General features: G+C 48.7%; 1 protein-coding gene across 2 annotated transcripts in view; it reads left to right on the top strand.

Annotated features, from left to right (window-relative positions):
* The window catches only part of IFT43 (intraflagellar transport 43), an 82,044-nt gene that overhangs the window by 38,443 nt on the left and 15,873 nt on the right, over window positions 1–27,728 (top strand). For both annotated transcript variants that reach the window (XM_077750671.1, XM_077750672.1), the window contains exons 4-5: window positions 20,490–20,522; window positions 21,186–21,232. In XM_077750671.1, coding sequence (XP_077606797.1) covers window positions 20,490–20,522; window positions 21,186–21,232 — 80 coding nt within the window. The remainder of the gene's footprint in view (window positions 1–20,489; window positions 20,523–21,185; window positions 21,233–27,728) is intronic.

The raw sequence follows: 27,728 nt of genomic DNA, 5'->3' as shown, positions 1-27,728 counted from the left end.
CAGATTAGAAATGCAGAGAATCTCTTTTCCACACGCGGCCCTCAGTCACAGAGAACCCAGAATCAGTGTGGCTGGATGAGGGGTCCTGGGCGCCATGGGTGAGCATTTCCTTGGTTCTCAGGGAGGTCAGCCACTAGAGAGGGGTGTCCACAGTTGCATGACATCAGATGAGGCCGTCGCACGTGAGGTGGTAAGAAGGGAAAGTCCTCAATGGCGAATTGTGCACCCATTTCCAGCGGCTATACCAGGGCTCAGGCGCCTTGTCCCTGTTTCTGTGGCTTTTGGAGACACCCACCAGAGCCCCCTGCATAGTCGTCACAGCCTTCTATCATGTTCTTTCTCCTGCATTCATGCGTCTCCTCTGTACGGCCTCCAGGACACAGCAGATCCAGCAAAGGTAGCCTCGGAGCTCAGCAACGACAGACACAGACGGCTTACATGTACACCTCCCATTTGCTTGTTCTGTGAGGCTCCCTGAAGAGCCATTGCTGGCTTTACTCCTCTCCACTTACATTCAGAGCCTGGACAGAAAGTTGGTAAAGGAAGGTCTATATAAGTTTCCATTTTAATTGAACTTGGAGAATTCACAGATGTTGCTTTTTCTAAAAAAAATTTTTTAATGGTTTTATTCCTTTTTTGACAGACAGAGTGTGAGCAGGGGAGGAGCAGAGAGAGAGGGAGACACAGAATCTGAAGCAGGCTCCAGGCTCTGAGCTGTCAGCACAGAGCCTGACGTGGGGCTCGAATCCATGAACTGTGAGATCATGACCTGAACTGAAGTCAGATGCTTAACTGACTGAGCCACCTAGACACCCATATGTTTTGATTTGTTTTCAAATTAGAATTTAATTGCATTGTTTACTGCTGGAAATCCAATATGTTCAGTAGGATCTGAAGATGAAAGAAGTAACACCTGGACCGGGTATGTTGAAATAACTCACGAGAAATGAATCTCCTTCTAAAGCAGTGGAAAGTGTGAACTGTGCCAGGCTCACTCTGTCCTTAGGCCTTTCCCGGCATCACACACTTGTGCCATTTTGGCAGATTGCATTCGCTTTGGTGGCTGGTAGGTGGGAAGGAGCGAGGATAATGGACAGATATGACAGGACTTAGCAGAGCTGCTCTTTCCCACCCAGCCCTGCAGCTCACAGCACTGAGGTCCTCACCAACAGTCCCCCTTCACACAGATGCCTACGTCTGAGTTCATTGCATAATTTCATGTCATCTTTTGAGACATTAGAACTGTTAGTGAGTCTTAATTTTATTTATTGTAAATACGTTAGAAACATGCCTAGCATAGAAGGGTAAGGAAGGATGATAGGAAGCTCCATCTCTCTTTCCCCGCTCCCCCTGGCACTCAGTTTGCCTTCCTGGAGGCAGCCACCAACCGTTACCAGTAGCCTTCCAAAGATACTCCGTGCATTTACGAAAAAATATAGGTTAATGTACCTTCTTATCCCCTCACATAAATGGTAACCTGTCGATTCTGCATTTTCCTCTCATCATATAACAGTATTTCTCAGTGACTGTAAGAATCTTAATGCAGAATAGAACTGCCTCACTTTTAAGGGCTACATAGTACTCCAAAATTTCCTATCCCAGTAAGAGTAATCATAAGCCCCCAATAGGTGTGATATTTTCCCAGGTAGAGAAAACAAACTTCCGATGTTTATTCACGTACTAGCTGTAACATGACCCTTTGGAAAGTCTCATAAAGCCTTCAGGTAAGGTACCTGTAGACCCCGCGGACTAAGGAAGAGATGCAAAGCATGCATCTACCCGTTTCTCTTTGAGGTTCTGGTGGGGCCGTTTCCGTGCACTTCCACGTGGACTGCTGCAGTGATGTGCAGTTCAGAGCGAGCGTTAACAGTCGTTGCAGGTTAGAGCCCTGGATGGCGCATCTAGTGTCACAAAACTTTTGCAAATGACTAAATGTGAAATAATTGAAATCTTGCAGTTCAGCCAAGTGCCTCCCAATTGAAGGTGATACCAGTCTGTTCCCTTAAGCCCCATGTGGAGTAGTGTTTGGCTCCCTCACTTCCCACTCTGAAAAGCAGACCAGTCTCCCTGACAAGTAGCCCTAGTTCGTCCCCTCCCTGGAGCAGAAGTGAGTACCTGATGCCCAGGGAGGAGGGGAGGAGCACGTGTGGTGACTTGAGGTGAACCTGTTGCCTAGCTTGTGCACCAGGGGAGGGACAGCTGAGGCCATGAGGCCACACAGCATCCAGTGGCTGTTTCCAAGGGCTTAGGTCAGTAGAGCTGCTTCCTAGTTTCCTGTGTGGAGGCCTGTGTGGTGGCCTATGTGGAGGCCTGTATGGTGGCCTGCGTGGAGGCCTGCGTGGTGGCCTGCGTGGAGGCCTGCGTGGAGGGCTGCGTGGAGGGCTGCGTGGAGGCCTGTGTGGTGGCCTGTGTGGTGGCCTGTAGGGAGGCCTGTGTGGTGGCCTGTGTGGAGGCCTGTAGGGAGCCCTGCCGAAAGACTATAAAGTCCAGGCCCTGAACCTCACCTCCCCCAAGGCTGCTCTCAGTTTTCTTTCAAGCCTACAGCTTTTCTTGAAACAAACTCAGCTACTCTTGAATTTTATTTTTGTAATGGAAAACCAGGAGTGGTTCTAGAGTGAGTTCTTCACATGTCCTGTGAGTGAAGGCTTGACTTGTGGCTCTTTGCCGTTTCTTATTTTGCAGAAGTACATATTCTCCTGTGACTAGAGCTGCTTATTTCCTAGCTCCAGGGGTAGGATTGTGAGGCAGGAGAGTCTCTGAGGATCACGAAAGAAATGGTAGGACCACAGGAGTATCCCTTAGATAACAGCAGCCAATACACCCACAGCGTCCTGCTGAGTATTCCTTTGTCTCTCTGGATTATCACATAGTGCAGAGGTTTGAAGCTAGAAGGTTAGAGCCAGTTTCATCCAGTCTCCTGTAAAATTTTAGTGCCTCTTCTTTTTTTAGTTTATTTTTTGAGAAAGCACAAGCCGGGGAGGGGCAGAGAGAGAGAGAGGGACAGCGGATCCGAAGCAGGCTCCATGGTGTCAGCACAAAGCCCAACATGGGGCTCAAACCCAGAAACCGTGAGATCGTGACCTGAGCCGAAGTTGGACGCTCAACCGACTGAGCCATCCAGGCACCCCAAATTCTAGTGTCCCTAGCAGTGTTGGTGCAGGGTCTGTGTGAACCCCTCCATTGCTCAGGAGCTCAGTGGAAGCATTTTTTTTTTTACAGAGACTTTTTTAGTCGTGCAAGCAAACCAAAAGCACTTTAATGGTATAAAAACTAAAACAAGACAGATAAAGCTAAATTTTCCAGAAGCCACTATCTTGTCCAAGCCTAGTCATCTCTCCAGAAGTAGCTACTGGTGACAGTTCCTTGGTTATTTATTTATTTATTTTTACCAATAATAGATAATCAATATATGATTTTATATAATAGATATGCTTTATATATGTGTATTTTTTTTTTTTTTACATAAATAGGATCATATTAAGGGAGTTCTCCTAAATTTTTTTTTCATTTTTCACTTAACAGTACATCTGGAAATCTCGGTCCAGGTAGAATTACCTTATTTTTCTCACTGCTACATTACTATCCCGTGGTATGGATACACTATTCCACTGTTGGTAGGCATTTAGGTTGTTCGTAATTTTTATGCCTTATCAAACCCCTGATTTATTGTAAACACCTTGTCTTTAGAAAATTTGTAGCTTTACCCTCTGATCTGGATTCTGCCTTCTGGGGCCCCACTGCAGAACCTGTGTATGGACAGTGCACATGTCTTGCCCAGCCTCCTTGTTGAATGGATGAGAAAGTACACACACACACACACACACACACACACACACAATTATTTATTGTGGCTTTTGTGCTGGGCACTGTCCTAAGCACAGTTGTCTTACTTTATCCTCAAAACAACCTCATGAGATGGTACCATTATCGTCCTAGCTTACAGATGAGGAAATAGAAGTTCAGCAAAGTTAAATAACTTGCTCAAAGTCCTATGGCCAATAAGGAACCAGCCAAGATTTGAACCCCAGTGAGTCTGACTGCAGGGTCATGCTCTTGACCTCCGTGTCTCACTTCCTTCCGTTTTTATGTCCTTGGCTCCCGATACAGTGCCTTTGCATGTGGTAGACCCCCGCAGATGCTCCCCAAGGGCTGTTGGGACACGGCTCCAACATGTTCAGCCCGTGGGAAAAATAGCAGGGTGCGAAGGCTTGCCCTTACCCTCCTCCAGCCGACCTGTGTGCAGAGCTGAGCTCTGGCCAGCCACCTGGCCCTGGGAAGGTGAGCACAGAGGATGCAGCCTGCACTTAGGGGCACGAGCCAAGGCCGTGCCAATCCCGCCATTAAAAGGCCTAATTAGGCTAGTCATTAAGTTCAATTAGGCATTGGAAATGAGTATTCCTTCTGACCCTGTGGCGCCCTCCAAGGCTGGATCCCTTCCCAGGCAGCGAGCTCGAGAGCCGGCTCTAGTTACCGGTGCACCGCAGCCCCGCCTCTGGCGTCGGGCCCATGACTCCCCTTCCAGGCTGAGGGCAGAGTAATACAGGAACCATCAGCCCAGAGTGCGGGGCTCTGGGGCCGTGTCACATATGGTCAGGTGTCTGCCCTGACGGCCCTGTCCTGAGCTCCTTTCTGGTCATGCTCCTTTCTGGTCAGCCTCCTTTCTGAGGGCCACCTTGCCCCGTGTGCCTGTAAGGAGCTGGGACATCTGCCTGTGTCCTGGTCCCCTTCTGCCACTCCCTCGCCACGCCACCCTAAGGCAAGTCACATGGACTCTTGGGGCGGAGGCTTCCCGAGGGGTTTGAACTGCGTTATCTTAGAGGTCTCTTTTCAGCACTAGAATTTGATTCTGGGAAATCCCTAATAGATCAGCTTGGCATATACGAGATTTCTCCTCATCGAGCCCTGAACCGAGAGGAGGAGGAGAGGCCCAGGGTAAGCCTGTGCTACTGGCTTGCCCCCTGCGGCCCAGACTCTTCGGCATTAAAACATAGTGGTCTCACAGGCCCTCCAGAACTCAGAAAGTATGTTTGAACCTCTGAAATACACTTCCTAGATGGCTACTTGAAACATTTTAGTTTGGGAATCATTGCCTTGAAATAAAACAGCTAACAAACACTGAGGCGGGGCAGGCCTTCCATGCACAGGGGCCAAGTGTGTGTGGTGTGAACATCCACAGTGGGATGGGGCCAGGTGCGTGCGGTGTGAACGTCCACAGTGGGACGGGGACGGGTGTCTGCGGTATGAACGTCCACAGTGGCATGGGGCTGGGTGTGTTCGGTGTGAACATCCACGGTGGCACAGGGGTGGGTGTGGTGTGAATGTCCACAGTGGGCCGGGGCCAGGTGCATGTGGTGTGAACGTCCACAGTGGGACGGGGACAGGTGTCTGCGGTATGAACGTCCACAGTGGCATGGGGCTGGGTGTGTTCGGTGTGAACGTCCACCGTGGCACAGGGGTGGGTGAGTGCGGTGTGAACGTCCACAGTGGGCCAGGGCTGGGTGTGTGTGGTGTGAATGTCCACCGTGGCACAGGGGTGGGTGTGTGCGGTGTGAACGTCCACTGTGGGATGGGGCCAGGTGCATGTGGTGTGAACGTCCACAGTGGGACGGGGACGGGTGTCTGTGATATGAACGTCCACAGTGGCATGGGGCTGGGTGTGTGTAGGTGTGAACGTCCACAGTGGGACGGGGACGGGTATGTGTGTGTGAACGTCCACAGTGGGACAGGGCCGGGTGTGTGCGGTGTGAACGTCCACCATGGCACAGGGTTGGGGTGGATGTGTGCGGTGTGAACGTCCACAGTGGGACAGCGGTGTGTGTGGTGTGAACGTCAACAGTGGGCTAAGGCTGGGTGTGTGTAGTGTGAACGTCCACCGTGGTACGGGGTGGTGCGTGCGGTGTGAACAACCTCAGTGGGATGGGGCTGGGTGTGTTTGGTGTGAACGTCCACCGTGGCACAGGGGTGGGTGCGTGCGGTGTGAACGTCCACAGTGGGACAGGGCCAGGTGGGTGCGGTGTGAACGTCCACAGTGAGACAGGTGCTGGGTGTATGCAGTGTGAATGAACATCCACATTGGCACAAGCGTGGGTGTATGCGATGTGAATGTCCACAGTGGGATGGGACAGGTGTGTGCAGTGTGAACATCCACAGTGGTATAGGGGTGGTTGTGTGCGGTATGAACATCCACAGTGGCACGGGGCCGTGTGTTTGAAGTGTGAACGTCCACAGTGGCACAGGGGTAGGTGTGCGCGGTGTGAACGTCCACAGTGAGTCTGGAGGGACAGAGCTGAACTGGCTCCAGCCCAGGGTTTGCCTGGAAAAGGAGATGGCAATAGATGGCGAGGTAGAAAACAAGCTGGAATGCACGATCTTGAACTCCAGCACATGTTTTAGTATCTAGAGAACAGGGAGCCGCTGACAGGTATGTGACCAGTGCTGTGAGGGACACATTATCACACCCCTTCTGAATGCCTTTGTGATGTGGCATGAGCTTGCGGTGTTTGCAGGGGTAAAAAGACACCCATTTCTCCCCAGCCAGAGCTGTTTTAGCTCCATTCTCAATGGCAGAATTTTGTCTTTTTAGACCAGACAAAGCTGCAGAGAGAGTCTGTTCACCTTTTCTCCCTAAGTGTGATGGCTTTTCTCCCCAGCAGACTTTGTGGACATTGCTCCTTCCTATCCTGAGATCGCACTGTTCTTGAATCTGATTCAAATGCTTACTTTCTCTTAAGAGAACTTAACTATATCTGATGTGTGAGGTTGGTTTTTCTGTAGGACCTGTGTTCCTTTTCAATTAGGATGACTTCTCATTTGCCCCTGGATGTGCTGTGTTAGTTGAGGCTGCATTTTTATCTGCAAGCAACAGGGAACCCCACTGGTAGAGGCTTAAACAGAAAGCAGTTTGTCTCAGAAAACAAGAGGTCCCGGCTTCACCGTCCTGGGCTGGTGTGACAGCTCCGTGGTAACGACATGGATGGAGCCCTTTCCATCCTCCTGCCCACCATTCTTCACACGTGAGCCTTCCTCATTGTGTTCACATCTCATGGTTGTATGATAGCTGCTGTGCCTTCTGCCCTCATGTCTGTTTTCCCAGTAGGAAGAACAGAGAATGTCATGGAGGTGAAGGTGAAGGGCTCTTTCTTAGTGGGAATTTGTCTTTGGGAGGAGAGGAAGTAGGATCTGCTTTCCAGGGATGGCCGCATCTTTCTCAATGGTCAGAAATGTGTATGCCCACCCATCAATGTGGAGTAGGCTGGGGAATTGAACATCTTTAGTGGGGCTCATTGCTGCCCCAAACAAAATTGGGAGTTTGGATCCAAAGGAAGAGGAAAGGACTTTGTTTTCATTGGTCAAACCCATCAAGCAGAACTACAGTAGTCACTGGGTGACACTGTCCTACCATAAAGAATATATTTGATGATATAATTTTTTTAATGTTTATTTATTTTTGACAGAGAGAGACGGAACATGAGCAGGGGAGGGGCGGGGAGAGAGGGAGACACAGAATCTAAAGCAGGCTCCAGGCTCCCAGCTGGCAGTACAGGCCCGATGTGGGGCTCAAACTCATGAACCATGAGATCATGACCTGAGCTGAAGTCAGCCACTTAACCAAGGCACCCCAAGAATGTACTGTGTGATATAGAGGCTCAAGTGTGCTATGGGGCATAGAGACAATTTCACCTAATTCTAGAAACTTCCCAGCAGCGGAGAATCCTTTCAAAAGGATTCAAAGGCGAGAACAAGTTGCATTTTAGACAGGGTTCAACAGAAGTGGCTGACATGAAGGAAGGGGACCAAGAGGCAGAGAAAGTGAAGCAGGAGATGGGAAACATGAGAGGGCTGCCGGCTGAGAAACCCGGAGGCTGACCCTGGAGGTGAAGGTAATGTTGTTGTAGGGCCAGTGTCCAGCTGGCAGGCGGGCCCTGGGAGCCAGGCAAAACGTTTCTCCTGTGTGGAGATGGGAGGCACCAGGCCAGGCGATGAGGGCGGGCTGCTGGGTGTGTCCACTGAGGGCTCCAGGCAAGTTCAGCAAGGGGCAGCAGGAACGTGGGAAGCAGGGGGGACAGCGGGTCTAGAAGCAAACGCCTGAAGCATCTCAGCTGGGCACCCCCAGCCGGCACCCACCTCGGGGCTGGGGTTCAGCTGTAGAACCAAGGAGGAGAAGGAAAGCATGTCAAGCACGGACAGCACGTGGGGAATGGATACGGGGTGAGAATAAGAACACAGAAATAATACTAGTAGTAGTAATAACGGCGGCAGCCGCCACCATTCACTCAGTACTTCCCGTGCGCCATGTGCTACGCTAAATGCTCTGCATGAATTGTAAGCTCATTTGATTCTTAGAACAGCCCTGTGAAGCAGAATGTGGTAGTATCACTGATTTTGCAGATTTTTAGTGGCTTGCCTAGGAGCACACACCTAGTGAATGGTAAAACTCTGATTTGAACCCCAGACTCCAGAGCCCTACTCGGCCACTGGTTATAAGCCAGTGTTCAAATGAAGACCTGAGATCAGAGCTCAGCAGCGACACGTAGTCTGGCTGGATCCCAGGTGGCTGAGGCCGGGGCTCTGAGTCCCCTGGGACCCTGGGAACAAAGGGCTACTTTATGGGGAACCCGGTTTGGAGGTTTGGAGGGTTCAGTATGAGCTGGCAGACACCTCTTTCCAGCTGCTCGGAGGGAAAGGAAGTAGAGAGAAGTCAAAGTGAGCGGGAAGACAACAGGAGTGTTAAGAGGGGGTTAAGTTTTCAGGAGAGGGGGGCAAAGGGAAATTAAAATCGCCCTGTGTGATTGGGGAAGTAGTGGCTGGTTTGACAAGCCCTAGGAGAAGGGAAGACTACAGTGGAAAATGTACTAAATTCTGAAGTAGGAAGGGAGCTCATGTTTATTGTCCCTGAAGATGATTGAGTAAAAAGGTTTTCCCTTCCTCCCTCCCTCTCTCCCTTCCTACTTCCTTTCCTCCCACCTCCTTCCTTTTTCATTTTTTCTTGCCACATTGACATTGGGACCTCCAAACCAGCACATCCCAGTAATTGAAATTGGGGAACCTGATAAGCCAGTTCCAGGAAAGGTGGTCAGACTAGGGAATAGTGTAAATGGGAAACAGAGAGGGTGGGGCCAGGATGGGGAGAGGCAGGGTGGGCGTCATTCACAGAGCCCGGGAGGGACCTGAGAAGTCATGGAGTGCGGCCCCTTCATGCCAGCGACGGAGAAAGCGAGGCCTGAGGATGCTGACGTGCCTCAGGTATAAAATCTCAGAGTTAGAAAAGCCCTTACGTGTCACCTTGGCCTGCTGCCCAAGGTCATATAGCTAATTAGTGTAATAGAATGTGCCTCTCCTTCTATAGCCATGCCCATCCACAGACCTCCAGTGCATGCTTGAACTTTTATCAAGTTCACAAAAAGACAATGCACTATAGTATTTGTGCAATAGCGGATCTGTGAGCATGAAATTATCTTTACTGCAACCCTCTGGGACCCTTACAGAAATGTGATGCTGGTTGTATGAAACAATCTGAGTGAACAGAAAAACTTCCAGAGAAGAAAGTTGTGGACCACGAGCCAGCCGGTGTGCCAAGGAGGGTTCGCTGCTCTGTAACTTAGCGAAACGCCAGGAGGAGGTGACTAGGGGTCCCAGGTGTTGATTAAAATTCCCTTGACACAAATGAAGTGATTTCCTTGTGCTTCCTTTCACAATTCGGTCTCTCAAAAATAATGTGCGTGTGTGTTAACGTCATACCTACTTCTTCCCTTTTCTTTTCAGTGCTTTACTGAGAAATAACCAAGAACAGTTTTGGTATAGAAGGAACAGGCTGGGCATTGTGGGTATAAATCTGCACACAGAGTACAACTCCGTCACACGATCCAGGTTTTTTTCCTGGTCTGTGCGTGTACCAGTGATCTACTTTCTGACCCATCCTTCTCTCACCACAGCTGGTCACCAGTGGCTATACTGGGCTCTCCTGGTTTCATGGTGGCCATGGTAGGAAAGGCCGTGTTTAGAAGTGCCAGGGTGTCCTTGCCTCATCTATAGCAGGGAGGCCCCAGGGAGGTTCTGAGCCTTCCGGGAGGCTGCCCCACGTGGTGGCCTGCACTGCCCTGATGGTCTTACCCAGTAACAGCCAGCTGGAAGAGGTCCCCCTCTTCCCCTGGAAGAGGTGGCATGTGCCACCTTCTCTTCTCATTACTTGGCTGAGTCTGAATGTATTCTTGGGGTTTGGGGGGACCACAGCATATAACAGAGGGGCATTGGCTGGAAGGAAGTCTTTAAAGGTCGCTCCATTACAGAGCAGAAAATTCTCTCCAAGAGAAGCAAAAGATCCAGCCCATTCAGTGATTAAAAATAGACCGAAATCTAGATTTCCAGAAACACTGATAAAATTTGCCCCCAACTTGTGGACCCATGATTTCCTCTTGGCTCAGCCCCCACACCCTGTNGACACTGCATGGAGCTGCACAGTCCCTTTTCCACCTGCCCCGGGTCCCTCCCATCAGGTCAGGGAAAGTCTCTGTTTGCAGCTCTTACATCGTTAGCACCTCTAACCTGCTAATCTGCCAGCCTGACAGGGAAAGAACGCATGGGGTCAGACTTCAGGCAGGAGCCGGACTGCACTACCTAGCTACGATAAAACAAACTTTGTGATCTTAAAAAACTCTTGTTTTTCACAGTTAGCCTTCCATCTGGCCGGTTAACATTAGCTCTCCATTGAAGATGGAAAGTGTTCTTTTAAATCAATTTATTAAAGCAAAAGCAGAGAACCAACTTAAAATTTGAAGTAGGTACAGAAAATGCACAGCTCCAGCACAACCCATGAAGGTGGCATTTGGAAACGACAGCGGGTTGGGAAGGCTGTCCAGTGGCACTTCTCGGCGACCCCTTGCCGTGGCCAGAGGGCGAACACAGCCTCATGCACCTAACCCCTTCGTGCACCCCCATACCGCAGGGTGTGAGGTGAGCTGCCTTGTACTGCCACCTTGCCTCTCTTTAAATTCCGGACTTGAATAACTTGGAGGGAAAAAAAGGAACCTGGTGAAAATGCATGTTCCAGCCCACAGTTCCCTCCCGATCCCTGCCCAATGCCCGTGTATGTATGTATTTAGAGCGTCAATACCACCATGTCTACGTGTTGGCCACCCCAGGTCCCCTGCCGTCTTCTGAACATACCTGGCCCTTTCCTGCCTCCTCCCTCTATTTGAATTGTTTCCTCTGGTGGCAGGAGGAGCCTGCCTGGAGCTTTCCCTCCTGGCTCAAGTCTGCTCGTCGTTTAGTGGGCAGGTCCTCTGGAAAGTCTCCCCTGAGTCTTGGAGCCGGCGTGGCTCATTCCGTGGCTCATGCTCCTGTGACACTGCTTCCGTCTACCTCACTTGTCCTGGTAAACGGGGACTAGCAGTTGATGAGGATTGGGAACTCTGGTTTCTAGCTCCAGCTCTGTGTCCAGACAGCCCCAGGGCTGGTACTATGGTTGCACTGATAACTCCTTGTCTCCATTTCCTCATGTAGAAGATACACAGGGAGGGTGGCAGTGGTAGCATTTCAGGGCCTGCCCATGTGTCTTCTGGAGATATTACTGTTATTTCTAGAATGTTCTTTCCTCCAGCCAGACTGTAAAATCCTGAGCAAAAGATCCCCAAACCTCAATACCTCCTAGTCCTGCCAAAAGTTACCCAGTAAAGTGTCCCAATAAAATGGTGTTTGTTTGAGACACCAAAGATAGAGTTCTCAATTCTTCCATGTTCTAACATATTGATAGCAGGCATATATATATATATATATATACATTTTCTATGTTCCCATAATTATTTTTAGCTGTTAAAACTTCCACCTCTTTTTCCTCCTGATAAATGCTCCTTTAGAATTTGAATCAGAACAAAGATGTTATTTTGAATCTGACCAGCAGGGGGCAAACTTCACCCAGGAATTGCCTTGTAATTCACTATGCATTCAATTTGATAAGGCTTGGGAGTCCGTGGACATCAGTTTTCGTCTTTCTACTGAACACCTTGTTGACGATCCCAGCAGAAGCCAACCTGATACCCCAGAGTGCCAACATTTGAGTGCTGAGGAATTCTTGCTTGTCTTTAAAAGAAGGGCAAAATATGATACCTACAAATACATGCTGGACTCCAGACACACAAATGGCAAGAACTAGGAATCAAGGGGGCAAACGGTGGGGGCTTCAACACTCAGGAGAGATTTCAATGAGGAAAAATCTCATGGCGAAGCAAAATTTCATGACAAATATAGGACTCCTAGCAAGTAGTATAGGTGACATCTTAGAGCAGAGGACCCCAGTTGCCCAGTCTGCAGCTGGATACTGAATAGACATGGTAGCCACATTTACAATGGCAGTGTCCTCTTTGCTCAGATTTGGATTTTCTCTGTGATGGCTCTTTTCGTGGGTCACAGAGTTCATAAAGTAGAGCCTTGGTTTTTGATGTGCTCGTGATGTGTGTGATCTGGGACAAATTACCTCCTTTTTGTCCTGCCTTGGTAAAATTGACCTCAGTGAGGTTTGGAGGCACTTGTGAGATTTTTACTGGACATTTAAAAATTATGAAAGCAGAGGGGCGCCTGGGTGACTCAGTCGNCTCTCTTCCAAATATAAATTTAAAAAGAAAACGGTACTTTGACTTCTTTTCCTCCAGAAGGTAGCTTTGGCTCCATTTTAGCTGGTATCTCCTTCCTGCTCCTCCCCTTGCCAAGTGTTTACGAATTTAGCCCCTGGCTGCAGAGTTTGTTCTTTTTGTCGTGGGAATCCTGTGGGCTGTACAGCATGGCTTTAACTTTTTTCTCCCAGGCAACAAGTTGCACTAGTAAACCACTTGCCCAAAGCCTTCACATCTGGATCAGAGGCCATGGCCCCTGGGGGCTGGGCTAGCAGAGGGCCTTCCCCCGGGACAGTCAGGCCTCCGGATTCCTGGCACTTTGGTCTATTTTAAGCCGGTTCTGTCTTGCAGCAGGAAGGTGAGTCTAGGGTCCAATATGTGCTGTGGTTATTAAGAGACTTCAAGGACACTTCCCCCCATTTATCCCGGTTATGTCCCCTGCTAAAATAGGTTAACGGTGTCTAATTAACCACCGAACATTGTCATGCTGCATAAAGATAGCACCCGGGCTGTTCTCTGAGCCGTGGTACTTTATCTCCATTTAGATCTCTGCAGTATTCCATTAAACTCGAGAGAAACATTTTAACTGAGATGATGTCTACATTAGGGCTGCCTTTCACCCTTCAGCACGTAACCCGTGTGAGCGGCAGCCCAGGCCTTCTGTCCGCCGCGGTGGGGAGGGTGCAGGAGACGGGCTGCAGGCAGGAGAGTATTTACATTGCAGCGTTTCCTCACCACGGAGCCCCAGAAGGAACCTAAGGACTCCGCAGTGGTCCCGCGTGGCTGCAGTCACAGGACGGGTGGTGTCATAAAGTCGGTCCTCAGCTGCCCAAGTCATGCCCGTCAAACGGCAGCGTGGCCTCTGAATGTGAGAGAAAAGAATTGTGTTTGAGCAAAAGGACTTAGACAAGGAAGGTGTGTGGAGGTCTCCTTTTTTGCCTCATGCGAGCTGTCCCATTGTAAAGAAAACATATGATACATCGCACAGGACATTTAAGGCGGCATTGACTACCAGATTGTCAGGCCTGGCAAAATGAGGCACTGCTCTAGTTGAAAGTGTGTCCGTGTCGTGGGAAATAGTCACCGGATTTGAAGCAGAATCTACAGAACAAGCATTTCCCATCGTGTAGAACTATCTGCCGGTTTCTATTGTGGAGGGGCTAAGAACTGGACTTTGGTGGCCGACAGCTTGCATCCTGGCCCTACAGCTTTCTAACCGGGTTACTCTAGGCAAGCTGCTCTACTTCTCTGCACTTGTCTCTTTGGTAACATGGGGCAAATAAAAAAAGATAATGTGATAGTTCAATAACATTATATAATACTACAGAGAGAGAATATACAGTATTATATGATGGTAATATATGTAAGGAAGATAATATAATAACAGCGCATGGCCCCCAACAAGCTCAGTAAATGTTAACTGTCGATATCATCAGTCATCAGCCTTCTGTGACAGGCTTGCGGGGGTGGGACCTGGGGACAGGCCTCCCCCGAGGAGGGAAGGTCGCAGTGTGAAGCCAAGGGGAGGAAGGCTAGTGTGAGTCCTAGAGAAACAGGTGATTACCAGGAGGGGTCGGTTGAGGGCTGAAGATGAGACTTTCAATGGAAGGAGGGACGGTAAGACAACACCAGCACCAAGTCACTGACCAGGTCCGTGTGTCACTCATGGGAGAGCAGAAAGCCAAGTGCCCTGGCTCCTGTCACACTGTCCTCACAAGGTGGGAGGTGAAGGAGAACATTCCCGTCATTGTCCAGAGCTACAGCTCCATTCTGCAAAATGGCCAAAGCAATCAGCAAGTGATGGAGTAGCTCTTAAAAAGAAACCTGGCATTTAATTAACTTTTCAAAGCGCTGGTTCAGCAACCTCTGTGTTTTACATTTTGAATATTGAACGAGCATCTCTAATCGGATCTGAACTGCTTGTGGGCCTGCCGAGACGAAGAGCACCTGCTCAAGTTTTGCGGACACCGTGGAATCCTGTCTGCATTTCAGGAAAGCCGGATCAGGATCCCTCAGGAGTGGAGGCTTCAGCTATGAATTCTTTTCCTGCCTCCCTTCAGCCTTTAGGTCAAGGCAGAGTTCACTAACACTGGTGTTAGAAGACAGCGGGTGACTCAACAGGAAAAGCTGCAAGGTTTCCATTTCGCTGCTCAGTACCTGTCATTCAGCACACTATCTGAAGTAAGGTTTAGGGCACTGATTCTCATACGTGTGACCAGGTCCCATTTCTAGCAATTACTTCCTCGGGTGGCCTGGGGTGAGGCTCAGAACATAGACACGGGGGGCGGGGGGGGACAAAAAAACTCGGTGATTCTCCTGTGCACCACTGGTTCAGAACTGTCATGGTAAAGGATCTTTCCAGCTTTCAGTTCTCTGTACCCTCCTTTGCCTTCCGTAAGTATGGGAAGTCAGGAACGGACGGCCTGTGCGGTAAATGCATACAGGTGTCTGGGTGCCCCAGGCCTCATGGAACCAGGCTGGATCGCTGACAGAGGAGCCAAACGGCACTGAGATCTTGGAGGGCTGGAGGTTTATTTATATCGATGGGCTCAGGGGAGACGGTCTCTCCAAAGATCTGAGCTCCCGGCATAAGCACGGGGGACAATTTATAGTCTGCTGCTTCCACGTTAGTGGCAATTGGATGCACACAGTAAGCAGGACAGGAAGAAGAATCCAGAAGGAGAGTCTTCAGGCAGGGACTGGAATTCCCTGTCAGTCCTGTCGGCCATCTTATAACATAATTTTTCCCTATCAAGGTCAGGGTTTGTTTTCCCTCGTCATAGGGGCATCTGAAAAACCAGCAGGCACCTGCTTTGGAAAAGGCTTGGGCCAGTGTGTTTGGAATTTAGCGTGCAGGTCAGGAGATGGGGCTCTTTGTGGCAGCCTCATGACTGACTCGCTCTGTGACTTGGATGAAGCACGTGACACGGCGCTCCATGGCCCCCTCTGTCAGACAGCGCCTCTGAAACCCGCTTTAGCTCTTTCCCAGAGCCAGGCTGAGCTAGCGTTAGTGTTGGCAGATGGCAAGGGGAAGAAAACTGAGGAGCCTTCCACCTGTGTAAGGTGGTCAGGCTCCCAACCCCCTGCGCCCTGTAGCCACTTCTGGGAAAGAAGGCACGTGGGCCAGGGGTGCAGTAAGAGACCAAGAGCCCAGGGCAGAGCCGACGACAGCCCCGGGGACAGCCTGCACTGAGGCTGGACCAGGTCACACTGCTTCTTCAGGAGTATGTCTGTGAGGAGATGGCCCCGAACCCACAGCCCTCTACCTCAGCCTCTACCTTCCTGCGGTCTGTGGGAGGCAGGACTTCAGTCCAAGTCCTTCTTTAGTTACCTCACCCTATTGCACTGTGATAGATGACTGTATTTGTTTTGTTTTTTTTTAACCTGCCACCAACAATTTAAAAATAGACTCTACATCAGGGGCGCCTGGGTGGCTTAGTCGGTTAAGCGTCCGACTTTCGCTTGGGTCATGATCTCGCGGTTCGTGGGTTCGAGCCCCGCGTGGGGCTCTGTGCTGACTGCCAGCTCAGAGCCTGGAGCCTGTTTCAGTCTGTGACTCCCTCTCTCTCTGACCCTCCCCTGCTCACGCTGTCTCTCTCTCTCCTAGAAATAAATAAAACATTAAAAAAAAAAAAATAGACTCTACATCATGACTGGGTTTGTCTGTATATAAAACTGGGAAGAAATGTTTACGTAATACGTACCCTTACTATTTGCAGGACACCCTCTTTTCTGTTCTACCCTATGCTGTTAAAAAAGAGAAAGGAAAAGACCAGAAAGGCTGGCAAGGATCCACTAAATTGATTTTATGACTCACAGCAGGTCATGACCTATAGGTTGAAGATCATCATGCTAGAGTCTGTGTCCTTATGCTGGGCTCTGTCAATGTGTGACTTGAGGTGCCTTTGGGAGCCAGGCAGGTGAAGTAAATCTGTGAAGTGGGTGGGATTGTATTTCAAAACAGCACCTTAAATGCTTTTACTGAGGTGCAAATATGGATGAATTGCGAATTCACATTCCTCCGAAGACACATACATACCACTGCCACTGGTCCTAAAACAGTCTTCCCACCTGGCCTTCCTTTTGCTTTTTTGCTCTTGGTAGCTGAGAAGCTACAAGAAATGCTTCACTTGCTTCTTAATCTCTACTCTGAGATCCAGCAGCGCAGATTGAATGATAAAGACCCTCCTCCATGACCCTGTTGGGTGTTGGGGAGGGCTGGGGCTCAGGCTCCGTGAGGGAAGTCAGGCCCAGCCTCGCAGGCTTCGTATCTGAAGAATTCAGAAATCTGGATTTTTGTACAAAATCTCCCAGATTGGGCAACAAATTCATGCTGAAACCAAAGCAAAAATAAACACCACTGTGGTCCAGACAAACTGACACACTCCTAGGCGAGGCTGAAAGCCCTCAGCTTTATCCAGGGCCAGGCATCCGTGGTCCGTTCTCCAGGGCCCTGCCCAGCTTCCCACTGGCCTTTCCATATACCCTGAGCAGAAGGCTTGCTCAGAATCTATTTCTGGCAGAGAGAGAGAGAGAGAGAAAATGAGAGAGAACTAGAGAATGTGCCACCTGAGGGCTTCCCTACCCTCTGTTCTTGAGGGCTCCATTTTTATTTTTAGTCATTTTTATTTTTTAACGTTTATTTATTTTTGAGAGACAGACAGAGACAGAGCGCTAGTGGAGGAGGAGCAGAGAGAGAGGGAGACAGAGAATCCGAAGCAGGCTCCAGGTTCTGAGCTGTCAGCACAGAGCCCATCGCAGGGCTCGAACTCATGAACTATGAGATCATGACCTGAGCCACCTAGGCTCCCTGAGGGCTCCATTAAAAAAAAAAAAAAAAAAAAAAGTGTTTATTTATTTATTTTGAGAGAGAGTAGGGGAGGGGCAGAGAGAGACAGAGACAGAGAGAGAGAAAATCCCCAGGAGACTCCTCGCTGTTAGCACAGAGTCTGATGTGGGCTCAAACTCATGAACCATGAGATCATGATCTCAGCTGAAATCAAGAATCGGATACTTATCCAGCTAAGCCACCCAGACATCCCTTGAGGGCTCCATTTTGATCTTGTTCCTTCTCATGGGGTGAAATGAGATTTGAAAGGGTCCTTGGGCTCCCCCTGCAGTGAAGAGAGTAGGATGTGAACTCAGCAGCAATTACACTGAATGTGAAACTCCTCCCTGTTTTTGGATGTTGAGTGGATAAATGGCAGCTTATCAGCCTTCCTGTGAAGATTAGTGTTACCATTATTGTTTCCTTCAGACAAAATCACTGCTACTTTGGCCATAGCACATTGCTTAGGAAGGAACAGTGTCATCACAACTCTTAGGAATAATTGGAGATGCTGTGTCTCTTATGTACAAAAGGCAGGTGCCGGCTGGCCTCCCTGACCTCTTTAATCCGTTGTTCTTTTCTGACCCTGTATAATCCAAGCCCTTCTACCGTTGGTGACATATTACTGAGGCATTTGGATGGTGGGTTTGTAAAGTTCAGTTTCACCAGAACAATTAGAGGTAGGGGTCCCGGGGAATGTGCCTGAGCTAAGAGTAGAGCCTTCTATCCTCCCACACAAACAGGTGGCTTTGGCAGCTGCTAGTTGCTCTACATTTAGGATTTTCTTGACTCAGGATAGTATTGAAACCAGTATCGTCCACCAGCGCCACGGTGACGAGGCCCTGGGCACCCCTCTACAGCTTACCATTGGTGCCTCCCTGCTGCCTTTTCTGCCCCACTTGCCCTCCTGCCCCTCCCTACTTGCTTAGTCTTTTTACTTCCTCTTTAAGAGTCAAAAACTACAGCCTGAGAGATGCCCTTAGAGTTCTTCCCTCCAGTCCTTACCTGTTTCTTCTTCCCAGCAGAAGCCAAAATTCTCCCTCCCTCCTCTTCTCCTTCCTTAACAGTGCAGTTGGGGTGGTCCGAATTTCATGTAAAGTAGCCTACTTAAATTTGGGCTTAATTTCTGATTATGCTTAGGATGGGGGTGGGGGTCATTTGGATTTTGCGGAAATTGCAGGGTCGTTCCCATGTAGCTCTGCTGGCAAGGCATTGTTGAAGGCCTTCTTATGCATGCTGACTCTTGGCCATTATGACCTCACCACCGCCCTTTGCCTATGCTCACTATGGTGGTTGATTTCTTTCTTTCTTCTTTTTTTTTTTTTCTTTAATGTTTTATTTATTTCTGAGAGAGAGAGAGAAACAGCATGAGCATGGAAGGGTCAGAGAGAGAGGGAGACACAGAATCTGAAGCAGGCTCCAGGCTCTGAGCTAGCTGTCAGCACAGAGTCTGACGCAGAGCTCGAACCCACAAATTGTGACATCGTGACCTGAGCTGAAGTTGGACGCTTAACCGACTGAGCCACCCAGGCTCCCCAGTTGATTTCTGACTTGAAAGAATTATTTAAAACACAAATACAGACACACACAAAACCTTTGTTACGGTGGAAATTTTCAGACATACAGAAAAGTAATCAACATGTACCCAACACACCCAGCTTGAATAATTGTCAACATTTTGTCAGTCTCATTTAGAAGACTTTAGATAAGTGTTTCTCCCAGTGTCAGTAGTGATCAGCTTATGTTAGGATTACCTGGGGATTTGTTTAAAATGCATCTTCCCGAGCTCCACTTTTCCCAGAGCTGCTGATCCAGAAAGCTCTCTCTGCCAGGTCCAGTGATCTGCATGTCTAATAAGCTTCCCAGATGATTCTTTAAAAAAGAAAAGTTTAGGGACACCTGGGTGGCTCAGTCGGTTGAGCATCCAACTTCATCTCAGGTCATGATCTCACGGTTCGTGGTTTTGAGCCCCATGTCAGGCTCTGTGCTGACAGCTAGCTCAGAGCCTGGAGCCTGTTTCGGATTCTGTGTCTCCCTCTCTCTCTGACCCTCCCCTGCTCATGCTGTCTCTCTCTCTCTCAGAAATTAAAAATATATAAATTTTTTAAAAAGAAAAAAGAAAAGTTTATTTTGAGAGAGTGTGTGCATGCAAGGTAAGAGCAGAGAGAAACTCCCAAGCAGGCTCTGCACTGTCAGCGAGGAGCATGACATGAAGCTCCATCTCATGAACTGTGATCATGACTTGAGCCAAAATCCAGAGTCAAATGCTTAAGTGACTGAGCCATACAGGCGCCCCTCGAGATGGTTCTTATGCACGTAGAAGTTTGAGAACCACAGCCTTAGATAAGCATCTATATGTACTTACACCTCCTGTCCTCATGGAATGTCGTAAGGGCACTGCTTGCCCAACATCACTCACAGGGTCTTCTGATTCTTCAAGTGGAGGCTACAGAGAGGCCCAGAGCCTCTGGCTTGATCTGTGTGGCCAGTTCAACTCTTTTTGCTCCTTGGAAGCTACACACGCTAACAACTAAAGCTCCAAATAAGACTCAAGGCCTCAACCCTAAGAAAGTGCTCTATAAATTGGTCCATTAATTGTTGAAAGGAGGTACCATATTGTCTATATCCTTTTGAGTTTTGAACTTCCCAATCTGCCCTTGAACTCAACGATTTCAGTTGGAATTATGCTGAAATAAGCTTAGGCATTACAGCGGTGCCTATGTGGCTCAGTCAGTTGAGTGCCTGACTCTTGATTTTGGCTCAGGTCATGATCTTATGGTGTGTGGGTTTGAACCCTGTGTCGGGCTCTGTGCTGACCGTGTGGAGCCTGCTTGGGATTCTCTCTTTCCCTCTCTCTCTGCTCCTCCCCTGTAGAGAAACATTCCAGTGTCAGTAATTCTCTCGTGTGGGTTATGGGCCTTGTTCTAGAAAGAGAAGTACAGATAAATAAAGCACTTGGAATATGGTAATTTGCCCTCAAGAAACCCCGTCTCTTACGTACCCCACCAGTGCGTGAGTCTAGTGGTTCTCACAAACCCTGTTTTTCTGTTTTTCAGGTCAGGAAGGCGGGCTTCTGAAGAAATAGAAGAGTATGTCTCCAGCATTCTTGTGGCATCATTTGGAGACCTTTGCAAGCCGTTCAGTCTTGGTGGTCATCATCTGTCCGGCCTGTGCTGGACTTAACATTAGAAAGTAGAACAAATCTGGCTGCAGTCTGCCCCTTTAGTTATGCACATTGAGTCAAGTGTTCAGTTAACTCTGTTTCCTTGGCCGGGGGTCTTGACCTTCCTGGTATTGATGCCCATGTCCCCCTCCCACCTTGTGGTTTTTAGAATTAGGTGTGCAGGTAGCAGAGTGCTGACCCATGGGTTCTGCTTATTGATACAGGGGGGCAGAAGCAACAACAGCTTCCTGAACCCAGCCTTGTCCTCAGACCTCTATCAAAGAGGGAGAAAGAAGGTTTCTAGGCAAAGACAGAGTGTGCAGGCCGAGCCACTGGACATTGGTCCCCCCCGGGGGTGAGAGGAGCATCCATATCATGGTCTGTGGGATGGGGCACTGCACGGCTTGTGCACGGCTTATCTGGCCGCACGTGGCAGACCAGGTTGCCTAATTCGGTCTGACCAAGTTTATGGAGGAAAGAGGGTCCAGAGACGTTTTCATCTAGGAGAAAGGACGCATACAGTGGCCGTTTGGGTGGTTTCTTTCTGTGTCTGAAACTGATTTTCTTCTTTCCTTCTTTTTGGGGGCAGTCACCGCCTCAGACAGCAGAGCTTGGACGGATCAGATGACGGAGGAGGTAAGATGCCTTTGGAGGAAATCAGAAAAGGCTTCCAGAGAGGCTCCGCAGCCCCCAGAGCATTTCCTGGGCCGCAGCGACCCTGTGGCACCGCGTCCCCGTGCCTTGGGAGAGTGCGGCCCCCTCTGCCTGGAGCTCCTCACCCCCAGGTTTCCCCTCCACAGCTCTGCTCTCACGTGTCTCCCCTCCCCTCCCCGCTGCCTCTCGGACGCAGATGTTTCTCCCGGGTGCTCCCACTGCGGACTGGCCCAACTTCTGTGGCCAACGACCACAGCAATAATAGCTAGTGTTCATCAGGTGTTTATTCTACCAGGTGCCGTTCCACCAGTTGATATGTGTTAGAGCATGTAATCATCACAGCGACCCCATGAGATGCTACTGTTCTCCCCGTCTTACAGATGAGGAAACTAAAGTACAGAGAGGTTAAGTAAGGTTTTTCTCCAGTTTGGTCTAAACTCTGTGGTCTAGAGAGTTTCTACCGCTATGTAGCTACTCTTTTCTTCTAGGGTGTCTAATCTGACATTAAGACCATTCAGTAAATTCGTTCCTTCAGATATTGTATTTCTCAGCTCTAGAAGCTCCATTCAGTTCTGTGTCTTCCATTTATCTCCTTATTTTGATTATGTTTTGCTTCATCCTTGACAGTAGCCTTTATATGTAATAGCTGTTTTGAAGTCCTTTTCTGCTAATTCTATCATCTCTGTGTTTCCTGTGTTTCTTCCTATTGATTGATTTTTCTTCTGGGTACAAGACATGTTTTTCTGCTTCTTCACATGATTAGTAGTTTTTGATTGGATGCTGGTCATTACATATGTTGCTATGTTGAGTGTCTGGATCTTGTTTCTGTTTTAGGAGACAGTTATATCTGTTTTAAGAGATAGTTAAGATATTTGTTAGTCAACTTGGTCATTTTGAGAATTGTTTTTAAGCTTTATTAGGGCAAGTCTACAGCTAACTTTATTTTTTTAATACTTTAAAGTTTTAGGGGCATCTGGGTGGCTCAGTCAGTTAAGCATCCAACTCTTGATTTCGGCTCAGGTCATAATCTCATGGTTCATGAGTTTGAGCCCCATATCAGGCTCTGTCGACAGTGGGGAGGCTGCTTGGGATTCTCTCTCTCTCTCTCTCTCTCTCTCTCTGTCTCTGCCGCTACTCTGCTTTCTCTCATTCTCTCTTTGTCAAAATAAATAAACTTAAAAAAATTGTTAGAGACAGTATTGTCAAAATGTCAGTTCTTAACAACTATAAACTCAGTGCAGTCCTAATCAAACTCCCAGCAAGTTATTTTCTGGATATTGACAAACTAATTCTAAAATTTACATGGAGAGGAAAAAGAAACAGAATATTCTCTCTTTCTTGCTCTCTCTTTTTTTCCATAGAGTTAAGTTAAACATTAAGATCCTCAGCGTCCCTGCCTGGTGGTTCAGCCGGGACTGTCCGCTCTGCCTGGAAGGAGCTCAGCCTCTCCGGTTCCCTGTAAGCTGTGGGATTGTATCCCTCACACTTTCTTGGTAGTGATCTGCTGTCCAGCCGTGCGGAACTTGACCGTATACATGCACAGCTTAGAGGGTAGTCAGTCTAGATTGCTGCGGCCTTCTGCTGCGTAGCTCCTCTCTCTCATCCTCTGCTTCTCCGGTTCCAGCCACCCTCACCTACCTAAACTTTGACTTCTGGCTCCTCCACAAGATCTCCACGCCCCACCTGGTAATCCCCCTCCCTGGGCCAGAGTCCAGGAAATAATACATCCAGGCAGGAAGCCAGGGTGAATGGTAAGGCCCACACATTCCCCTTCTCAGGGATCACTGCCCTGCACTTCCTACTGTGCGCAGTCTGCACACAGTTGTATCTTGTATCATTTCCAGTGTCCAGTGTTGTTCCTGGCAGGAAGGTAGGCCCAGTGCTGGTTATTCTCTCACGGCTACAGGTGGGGCCCCAGCGCTTTCCGTAACTAACCTTTGCATGTGACCACAAAGTGAAAGGGAGCATTAAATCCAGAAAGCTTAGATTACTACCTGCCTCACGGGATTGGGGGCCTGTAGGACACGTGACCCATCCTGGGATAATGGTTCACGTGTACATTCCCAGGCCTCCAGTCATCAGAAGGTGGGGTTGGGGCCCATAGATTGGTATTAATGTAACGACACTCCCTGGATGAGTATTTTGCACACCAAAGTCCGTCAGGCCTGCTGTAGCACTTCCTAAGTCAGGATTGAGGACAGGAATGGACAGGAAGTATGAAAGGGTACTTCTGCCTCATCTCATGCCAAAGGGGTTTTAAGGTAAAAAGGTAGTCACTGGAGGTCAGGAATTTAGCTTCCACTCTGAGATTTAGAGCATGGCTTCATCACTCTTAAGCATTTGACTCTGCTTTTTCTATTATCTCTTATTGACAAGCTCATTTCTTTTTCACCAGATCTCCTTCCCTTGCTCTCCTCACTAAACTCCGTGTCGCTGCCAAGCTCGTCCACCCACTAATAATCCCCAGTGCCCCTGTTAAAAAAGGTCCCCTGCGTTTCTGTCCCCCAAGTGTCATCCCCCACAAGTACCTGCGTTGTCAGTGCTGCACTGGGGGGGGGGGGCTCCGTGATTGGTGGCTGCTGGCTACACCTTTGATCTGGCTGTCCTCACAGCCAGTGGCTTTGGCCACTGGTTGCCCAGGACGGCAGGGTGATCCGGGGATATGCCAAAGGACTCAGGGACGCAGGGGCCCTGCCAGACTTTGACAAGGCTGGTGGGTGGACAAACAGCAGTGTGCGTGGACATTACAATGCTGCTAACTCTGAGGTGCTCGTTAAGTTCATGGTCTACAGGAGGTTTACTCAACTGGTATCTTTTTCTGGACCCCCCCCCCCACCCTACCTCAAACCTCTTTCTACCTCCCTTCAAAGGGCTTCTGAAATTCTTCTTTCTCCATTTTTTTTCAATGTGTAAAAATGCTACATTTCAAGGAGTACCTGTTAAACAGTGCAGCATTCTTTCCCCCTGAACCTGAAGTGGACACACGTGATACATGCGTGTTATTAGAAAGTCGTGCTGGCTGTCACTGAGGCGCCATCGCATTGGAAGTGCACGATTACAGCTTTGGTCACCTCTGCAGGCCGTCTCGTCCGAGCCTGGCATTCACTTCACACGTTACAGCACCGAAGCTCAGGGATCGTCATACAAAACAGCAGGACCCCAAGAGGAGCTCTGGTTGTCTGACTCACGAGAGAGCACTCTGCTCTCCTGTCCCTTATCCCCCAGTATCGCTGCCATCACCGCTCATTACCAAACTCATTTAATTCTCGAAACAAACCCGGGAGAAAGTTTCTAAAAATCACCTTCATTGAGGTCTAATGTACGTACAAGAAACAGAATCCATTTAAAATGCACACTTTGAGTTCCGACAGGTGTATATGCCCCCATGAAAACACCGCCACAATCAAAGATGGGACGTTTCCAGCGCTCTCCAGAATTTCTCATGCCCCTTTCCAGTCCACCTTTCCTCATCTCCTGGCGACTACTGACTTGTTTTTTGCCTCCATAGAGCAGTTTGCATTTACTGGAGTTTTACGTAAGTTGAATCATAAGTACATATGCTGTTGTGTCTGGCTTTATTCACTCACTGTAATCATTTTGAGTTTATCTAGGTTGTTGTGTGTATTGTTAGCCTGTTACATTTATTGAGGAATAATATTCCAGTGTATGGACATACCACATTTTGGTTATCTGTTCGCCTGGCAATGGACATTTGGGATTGTTCGTTATCCCCATATTAAAGATGAGCAGACTCAGGCAAAGAAACACAACCTTGCCAAAGGTCACACAACTAATAAGTGACGACACTTGAAAGTTGACTATGCTCACCACGATACCACCAATACTATACAGGATTTGAATATAGATCTTGACCCTGGCCTCTGGGGGCTGTTACAGATGGAGTGACCCTCACTACATTGGTGTCTCCTTCCATAGGTGCGTTGTATTAGTGTCAGCTCCCACGTTTGTAATGTAGAGTTCCCGGTGTGATTGATAGGATACTTCATACAATTCCATTAAGGAAGGAGAGAAGAAAGATATCTATTTTCAGAGAATACCTCTAGTATTTCTTTTTCCCCTTCATAAACTTGAAGTGTGAAATTAGTGATTTGGCCTTTATTTCGGCTCTGGAAGTTTAACACGTAAAGCCCTTCCTTGTCAGAGTCCACTTGATTTTACCTTCTACGAGGAATGCCTCTTCCCCGGCATAAATCTGTTTTCCACGCAGTTATGCCTGAGTTCTTTAATGGAAAATCAGTTCATATGTTATACTTCACACTCGACTTCATCTATTTCACTGTGTGTGAATGTTTAGAATCTATTATGCAGTAGGAATCGTATGTTACATATAACTAGTTTCTAGAATTATCTTTGCTCAGAGAATTACTTGGTTGGCTAGTGAAGGCTGCTCCTTTGAACTTAGGATAGCCAGTGGGTGGGGACACTCCACGAATGATTGCCCTGAACCATCCATGGATGCTCATTAAGCAATGCCATTAAGCAGATTTTGGGTGCCTGTGAGGAAACCTACTGGTGCCCTTAATAAAATCACACCCATATTCTTCAAGGTCATTGGTGCAAGGACCATTGTCACCTGGGAAGGGGCTGCCAGTTTCCCTGTACTTGGTAGAGGTGGTGATTGGTCAGCATTCCCACAGGAGAATGAATCTTGGGGAGTAGATATGAGGATCCAAGATCTAGGGTCCCCCCCAAGCAGGCAGTCTCCTTCCACTACCAGTCTTAGAGGTTAGATTTTATTGAGGAAAGCCAGCAGGTGTTCGTACAGTGCCTCCTGTGGCCAGGACCACTCCAGATCCCAGAGATAGTGGCAAGTAAGGCAGCCCTTGCCCTCCGAGAGATTCTGATACAGTGAGAAATGCCCGCTCCATTCCCTCCTTGTCTTGTCTAGGAAATTTCCAGGAGCCATGTCTCAGATCTGTTTCTCAGCAGTCAGCCTCCCAGGCTTTACCCTTGGCACATGTTCTCCTCCTTCCCTGGGGAAGATGTTCAGGGAGAGAAGAGGAACACTTCTTCCCCTCCATTGATGTGTCAGGCTTCCAAGGAAGAGAGCAGGAAAATAGAAGAAGAAAAAGGCTTTTAGGATAAGATTTGTTTTTAGAATGAGAAGCGGGAGTGAGTGGCATTTGGAGGCGGCTGTGGAGTCTGCTGGTTAACTAGAATGTGCCGCACAGGACTGGTTGCAAGGCCATGGCGGGCCACAAGCCTGCATACCTGGAGGGGCCCGGCAGACACTACACACACGAAACAGCACAAACGTGAGACAGTAAAGAATGGTGGGGCCTGTGGTAAACCTAGAGCAGAGGTGACTCAGCCTGAAAGTTGAAATTCATATTTCAAAAATGACAGAAGGAGTTTTTAAAACCACTTCATAACCAGAACAAAATGCACCTGCAAGTTGGATTAGGCCTTCGGCAAGTGATCTGCAAATGTGCTGTCAGCCTTTGTAGGGCTGTGCTCCACTGGAACAGAGAACTTTGCTGGGAAGACAGAAGAGATGAAAAGCATTATGGAGCTAAGACAGCAGTATAATGGATGGCAAAGGCAGCCGGTGGTGGCTGCTGTGTTCGTGATTTACATTAGTAAGAGCCACAGGTCAGGCGACGAGGAAATCCCTGTGAGCTGAGGATACTTCAGGAGGAAGGAAGAAGGAGCCGGGGGTCCAAAGGCCAAGCAGGATGTGGGCAGGTGGAGAAGAATCCGAAGGGCCTTCCAGGTGAGGCCTGGCAAGACAAGCTGGTTCTTCAGAGCAAAGTTTTTCGCTACAGATTTTCAGTGTCCCATATAAACTGCCTTTCATGAAGTTCGGAGATTGCCATTCATCTGCTTTGCCGATTCCAGGTGGAATCACTCACAAGAGTTGACACAACGTTTCAGGGAGCTTGAGAGTCATGATTATGAGAATAGCTGAGAATGATGGGCAGCCAGAGCCCCCAGATGACCCCAGGGTCCCAGAATTGTAGGATGGACACGGTCATCTCTCTTACTGAAATGACCAGCCTTTCATGGCTCAATATCCATCCCTATCCTTGGAATCAAGTTTCTGGTTTACACTAAGGCGTTTGGACTTCCGTCATGGAAGGTTGTATGGTGTTAGAAGAAAGAACATCAGACCTGGAATAGGATTGAACCCAGCCTCTACGAGTGACTTTGGGCAAGTCATTCATTCAGCCACCATTTGTTGAATACCTACTCTGCGATATTCAGGGCTGGGCACTGGGGACATGATGTTGAAAAAAACGTGTGCTTACAGCCTGGTCAGGGAAATAGGAACCATACAGATGGTCACACAGCTAAATAAGTAAGGAGAAGCGATGATTGGGCCCACTGAAGGCAGTGCACAGAGCGCCATGGGAGAGAATAGTGTGGAAACCTGACTTGGATTGGGTGATGAGGGAAGGCCACTCTGAAGCAGCGATTTTACTCTTCAACCAGAAGGAAGAGTGAAGTCGCCGGGGGC

Source organism: Crocuta crocuta, unplaced genomic scaffold (assembly GCF_008692635.1).
Source record: "Crocuta crocuta isolate KB4526 unplaced genomic scaffold, BGI_CrCroc_1.0 scaffold186, whole genome shotgun sequence".
NCBI classification, from domain to species: Eukaryota; Metazoa; Chordata; class Mammalia; order Carnivora; family Hyaenidae; genus Crocuta; species Crocuta crocuta.
This window is presented reverse-complemented; position numbering and strand designations above follow the sequence as displayed.